Raw genomic sequence first — 6,310 nt, forward strand, 5'->3', positions numbered from 1 at the left:
GTTACCAATAATATCTTTTGTGAATGGGAAAGCTTTTACCCAATGTTTCAGTCTTTCGTCATTTATTTCTGTAGTTGGTTTTATTTTGTCAAGGAACATGTTTTTCAATACTAACATTTCATTTGGTACTGTCCATTTGAGTTTTCTTAAATATTCATCCCTTCTCGGTTCATTGTCTGCAAAGTAAGTTTTTATGACATTTTGTAAACTTTCGTTTGCAAGGTCATGTACAATAGGTTCTCTTCCTTCTCTCTCCCTAACTGTCTTTCTAAACTCTTCACCAAATATACCATCTCTATGGTTCTGTGTAGTTCTTTGAGATAAATGTTTTAGAACGTCAGGTGTTATATTTCCATCAGCCATGTTCATTTCATACTGGTTCAAAATATCTGCATCTTTCATATCTTTCAATGGCATTAAAGCCGCGCTGAAAATACCAGCTATATCTGGTTCACCATTCACTTCCATTGCGTCTACAACTTCTTGGAATTGTGGTTGTAAGTTTATGAACCACCTATCCGGATTAGCTTTATGACCCCATCTCATTGTAGTTCCATAGTCTGCAGAAACAAAAGTAGGTTTGTTTCCATATTGGTTAGGTTCTGAATGAACTTTAAACAATGTTTCATTTCTATATGTTTTGTTGAAATTTAACCTTTTATTTTCACCGAGTTCAGCCAAAGATTGAACGTTATATGGTCGTAAGTAAAAAGGATTGTTGTATTTGCGTACATTATCTTTCAGTACTTCCATTCTATGCTGAATATTTTCATCTGATGTTGGAGTCTTTTGTATGTCGGCAAACATTTTTCGATATTCTTCTACTATGTCAGCCGAATTTTTTTTAGACTCTTGGAAAGATTCCATATTCACCTCATACTCTTGTTGAGGGTCAAGATTTTTCGGCTGTTCCAAATCTTCATCTAGTTCTGTGAGGTTAGTTTCCAAAGGAGGGACTTGTTCGTTTCCTTCAGGCTCTTCTAGCTGTTGTTGCTGAACTATTTCTTCCATGTCTGGTTGTATCTGAACTTCTTCCTGTTGAGTTTCTTGTACCTCATCTGCTGGCATTTCATATATTCCGAGACCGTTTTTAAAAAGTTCCCTATCTAAGTCATCCGGACTCATAAACCTTTCTTCTTTCGTTCCGTCTCTATTTTTTACGCGTTTCATGAAGAGAGTTGAATTGTCATTTAGCTCTGACACCAAATATCTCGGAGTAAATTCGTTCATGTCATTTGGATGATATGCTATTAAATCATATCCCTTAGCGAGCTTGTATTTTCCAGGTTTGAAATTATATCCCATTTGGTGCTGAACCATAAAGCTAAATAGGTTCGGGTCTGTATTTCCTTCCTTGAACTTTCTAATAGCTTCTTTATATCTGTCACTAAAGTCAAGAGTATCTGGGTAACCATATTCTTCCTTAAGCATTTTTAAGAAATCTTGGTTTCCTTGTTCTCTACTTCTTTTATGTCCTTGCTCTGTTTGTGGTTGTTGTGCTGGTTGTGGAGGTGGTTGTTGTGCAGGGTTTTGAACTGTTGGTTGCTGTGCTGGTTGTGGAGGTGGTTGTTGTGCTGGTTGTTGTTGTTGTTGTTGGTGCTGGATTTTGAACTGTTGGTTGTTGTGTTGGTTTTGGTGCATGCCTGTGTCTGTGTCCATGTGACGATGTAAATGTTTTAGGTAGTCCTGGTGCAGGTGCTTCTCTTGGAGGGTTTGGTGGTATATAAGTTCCACTAGCTAGTATATAAGTTCCACCAGCTGGTATATAAGTTCCACCAGCTGGCACATATGTTCCATCTGCAGCATAATGTCCTACCTGACTTTTCGTTCTTAAGAAAGCATTTACTAGGTCTCTTTTGGTCTGTTGTAACTCTTTTTCTTGACTTTCCACAACAGCTGTTCTAACGGCGTCATGGGCACTTTGAACTGCCTGTCTCGTTGCTGCATCTGTTATTTTCGTCATATTTTGTGCTACTTCTTTTAACTCTTTGTCGAAACCTTCAGACTTCAGTTTCTTTCCAGATGAGAAGTCGTTCACTAGTTTCACCTTACTATGAAGAGCTTCGAAGGCGTTCTTAAAGTCAGCATTCGTTAAAGCTTCATTTGAACTGTCTTCATCCGCTTGTATTTTTGTCCTTATTGACCCTATAAGTTGGGCTGCTTTAGCGTTGGCTTGGGCGTCTAACCAGTCATTATTAGCTTTTATATATTCTGCGCTTTTCATTGCCTTTTGCATGGCTGCGTCGTTATTTTTACTTTCTTGTGCTAAGTTTTCATACTGTACGGTTTGGTTTTGCAACTGTAAAAGTTTTTCTGCCTTTACATTTGCTTCAACTTCTTTTTTATACTCATCGCTATCCATATATGTCTTCAGGGCTTTTTGTTTTATTTCTTCATCTTTCAGTACTTTATATTGAGTAGTATGGTTTTTCAAATTTATAACATCTTGTTCCATTTTTGCTACTTCTGCTGCTTTTTCTGACACTTTTTTCGCATATTCCTCTGTACTTAGTTCTTTCAGTTGTTCTTCTTTCTTCTTTTTCTCTACGTTTAACTCATTGAGTTTCTTTGTGTGTCTGTCATATTCTAGTTTCTTTTCGTTTTCACTTATTTGTTTCTGTATGTCTATGTTTGACTTTTTGACATCTGTTATTTGATTTTTGAGTGAACTCAAATTCATTTGACTTTGAGGGTTATAAGCTGTTCCGTCTGCAGCTCCACCATAGCCTGCCATTTTCGCTAAAAGTGCCGCTCTTAAACCTCCACTCTGTGCACCAATAACTCGGTTTAAAAGCATAGGGTTGCTTGACATTTGTTGCAACATAGTGGGGTCATTCAGCATTTGTTGTTGCAACTGTTGTTGTGGTGTCAGTTTTACTATTGGATGTTTCAATGCTCCCTTCCTCTTACGTATATTCTTACGTAGCTTACGTGGCATTTTAAGTGAAGTTAAAAAGCGGTTTTATACTAAACATCTTCGGGGCTAGAGGGCGCAACGCGCCTGGAAGCCCCACTACCTTTTTTTTTTCAAGTAGATGTGATTTGATTCTGTACAACTAAATATTAATATATTTAAAACATTGTAGAATTAAAATTTTTGACGATATCAATTTATAAAAAAAATGCAAGCGAATCCTTTTAATAAAGCTAAGATACGATTTGCTTCACTTTGTCCACCTAGTAAAGTGTTCAACACAGGGAGCATGGACTGGGAAGCATGTGGGCTACTTGCATTAGCCGGTAAAGGCACAATTTATCTCTATAAAACTACTAAAAATGATATTTCTTTCTTATGATCCATTGAAATTCTAAATTCTAACATAACTTGCCTTAAATTCCACTATGAGCTACCTTATCTTGCAATTTCAGACGATTGCGGAAGAGTTTTGTTATGGGATTGTGAATCAGGTCTTACACTCGGAATCACTCGTCAAGTATCTGAAGCTCAGTATGTATCGGAGCTTCAATGGTCCCGTAAAATCGTTTTAGGCTTTGCAGAACCAAATACAATTTATAGTATCGATTTTTGGCCGTATGAAGCTGAAGATCAAGCGAAAAACTCACGAATACTTTGGAAGATAGATGTTCCTGGTACATATACAAGGATGGCTGTTAATAGTTCAGATATATTCACTGCAATTCTATATTCTAATGGTCCATCCTTTACAATTATCACGTCAAAGAATGCCAAGCAGGCTCCAACATCTCAATCTCAATCCCATACTTTAGATAAATCAGAAAAAATCGTAGAAATTCAACATCATCCCCATATTAGTAATATTTTATTAATTATGCTTGAAGGAAAAATACTTACGTTTAACATAGCGACCAAATCTGGCCGAAATCTTGTAATCGATGAATCATCCCAATCATCTTTCCATAAACTGCTTCCTTCTTTAACAAATGACAACGAAATTACAGTTTATGGTCAAGACTCGTCACTCAGTATCTATATCTGTAACGAAGACTACATTTTTACAAAATCAGGAACAATAAAATTGAAAAGAGAGCTGTTTGACTTAAAATCGAAGTATTTACCACTATCCGCTGCATGTAACCGTGCACTTCCCGAGCGATACATCGCGTTCTCTCCATCAAATGGCTTAGTTATGTTTGCCATAAAAGATGATATACCTTACGTCATCGCGCAGTCTCAAATTATACCACAGATACCAACCTGTTACGATTTCTACGACGGAATCCTTGCTTTCGGCACTCCAACCGGAAAGATAATTTTCGCAGACGTTTCAGAAGGGAAATACACACAGAACTACCTTGCATCCAGCACATCCATTGAAAAGATCAAGTTCCTTACCAAAGATGTCCTTCTGTGGTACTCAAAAACCGAGTGTGGATCAATAAATCTTCCCAAGCGCCAAGTTATTCCAATCCACACTCGCCTTGGCCCTGCCACAGACCTAATATGTTCAGAGGAGCTCGGCGTTTTCGTCCACGGCAAATACGACCTTGGTATTTTTTATGATGTCAAACAAAAGCCGATGACTCTTCAAACATCCATCACCGCTGTTGCAGTCCAAGTATCCAGAATACCAGCAACATGTTTCCAAGGCGATACTCCCAATTTCGCCGTATTATTATCTACCGGAGAAATCCAAGTCTACACATACAAGAACGGCATAGCACAGATGCCTGTTCTGAGGCTGCGTAACTCACGGGAGAACTCCAGGACAACTTGTCTTGCTTGGAAAGGCGATTGCATCATAACTGCTGACACAGACGGCGTAATTATGTTTTACGACTTTGCTTTCGGTACATCGAAGCAAACATACTCTCCTTTCATCGACATAGACAGGATAGAGTTCGAGAGATCATCCAGCGGATTGTACGTACACGCGAGAGACGGAAAATTTGGTTTTTCACTTGAAAAAGTGGAAAGTTGTCCTTTTTCTGTTTCCTCATTCGCTGTAACAGGAAATGGACTCGTCCTCGTCTCCCCGCTCAATGACGAAGCCGTGAAATTCGTTATTGCAAGAGACTGGAGATCTGTAAAAAGAATCACTTCACCTGCCCTCTTAAAACCGCTAAAAACCGCCCAGCAACGGTTAGAGCTTATGGGTGAGCAATTATTAACGAATCCTACTACAGGAACATGGTCAGAAGCACTTCAAATAGCTGAGATAGCTAATGACCATGGATTTCCAACTGATTCCATTATTTGGAAGTGTGTTTCACGTAGTTTGGGAGGTCCGAGGTTGCAAGCACGGCATTCCATGTTTGGAGGGAAAGAAGAAGTTGTTTCCGCGTTGAGGATTCAATCTTCTCTGTTTTCTCCTGCAGATACTCCGATTTCTGCCATTTTCAACTTGTTGTTCAAGTTCAGAATGGGTGATAGAAGAGGAGCTGTCGAAGTTTTCAAGAGTCTCTCCAACAAAAGCGAGTTCACAATAGTGGCAAGCATTTGTTCGGCGTTGCTTCTCGGTTACGAAGATAAAATTTTGCCACAAAACGTGACAGAATTTTTGATAACAACCGCTGTTCCACTTTTTGCACAGCACAGATTTATAGAAGGCTGTATATTGATGCATTTAGCTGGCGCTAATCTTTCTGCCGCAAGATATCTTCAGGACAACGGAAGATGGGAAGATTCTGTCGAAGTCTGCAAATTGGAAGAGTTTTCGAATGAGTCGAAGAGTTTGTTGAGAAGAGCCGCCCACCACTTCTTGGATACTGGAAATGCAATGAACGCTTTGTTGCTGTTCATATCAATAAGAGATTTCCATCCTGCTTTGGCAATTTTGATGCAGATAAAATACAAAGCTCTCGCGTTTCATTTGATGATGTTCTTGGATAGGGCTGATGTAATTAAGCCGTACGACGAAGACACTTCGAGATACGCAACACAGTTTGCGGATTTGGATACTTTGAGACAGGATATAATTGTCAAATATGACAAAATAATTAAGAAATAATTTTATTTGTATATTTATTTTCTTTATTTATAAAAAAAAGTCGAAAAAAAATGAAATTGTTTATATCGCATTTTCAATGATCTTTCAAGCCAGTTGTCAGATAGAAAAAAATTACGCATTTAACAAAGTTAAAGGGGAAAAGCATCCTGAAATTACGAAACATTTTAAAAAAAAATAAAAAAAAAATAAAGTGGGAAAGTCTGGAAATGATATGCTATGTATTGTAATTTTCAAAACTCAGCTTTCTAATGGAGCTATCACTTGTTACGTAAACTATATATATCGAATCAAAAGTTTGCCATGTTGTAATTTGATTTACAAGACATGATTTAATTAAAAAATAAAGGGTTTAAAATATAAAATAAAATATTTATCAAAGA

The 6,310-nt window shown here is 37.7% G+C and overlaps 2 protein-coding genes across 2 annotated transcripts, besides 1 other annotated feature; one reads left to right on the forward strand and one right to left on the reverse strand.

Moving 5' to 3' along the window:
- Positions 1-603: part of a mobile genetic element that runs on past the window's edge.
- A 1,840-nt stretch (positions 604-2,443) lies between these two features.
- TVAGG3_0298600 (protein of unknown function, DUF4106 family) lies at positions 2,444-2,734 on the reverse strand (the record flags this gene model as incomplete). Its single annotated transcript, XM_051229447.1, has 1 exon — positions 2,444-2,734. A coding segment is annotated over one exon (291 nt), but the record flags the coding sequence as incomplete, so codon positions are not given.
- An 871-nt stretch (positions 2,735-3,605) lies between these two features.
- TVAGG3_0298610 (WD repeat-containing protein 11 family) lies at positions 3,606-5,930 on the forward strand (the record flags this gene model as incomplete). Its single annotated transcript, XM_051229448.1, has 1 exon — positions 3,606-5,930. The coding sequence occupies one exon, from the start codon at positions 3,606-3,608 to the stop codon at positions 5,928-5,930; it is 2,325 nt and encodes a 774-aa protein (XP_051099178.1).
- Positions 5,931-6,310: the final 380 nt, after the last annotated feature.

The sequence above is a fragment of the Trichomonas vaginalis genome, chromosome V, assembly GCF_026262505.1.
Source record: "Trichomonas vaginalis G3 chromosome V, whole genome shotgun sequence".
In the NCBI taxonomy this organism is placed as follows: Eukaryota; Parabasalia; order Trichomonadida; family Trichomonadidae; genus Trichomonas; species Trichomonas vaginalis.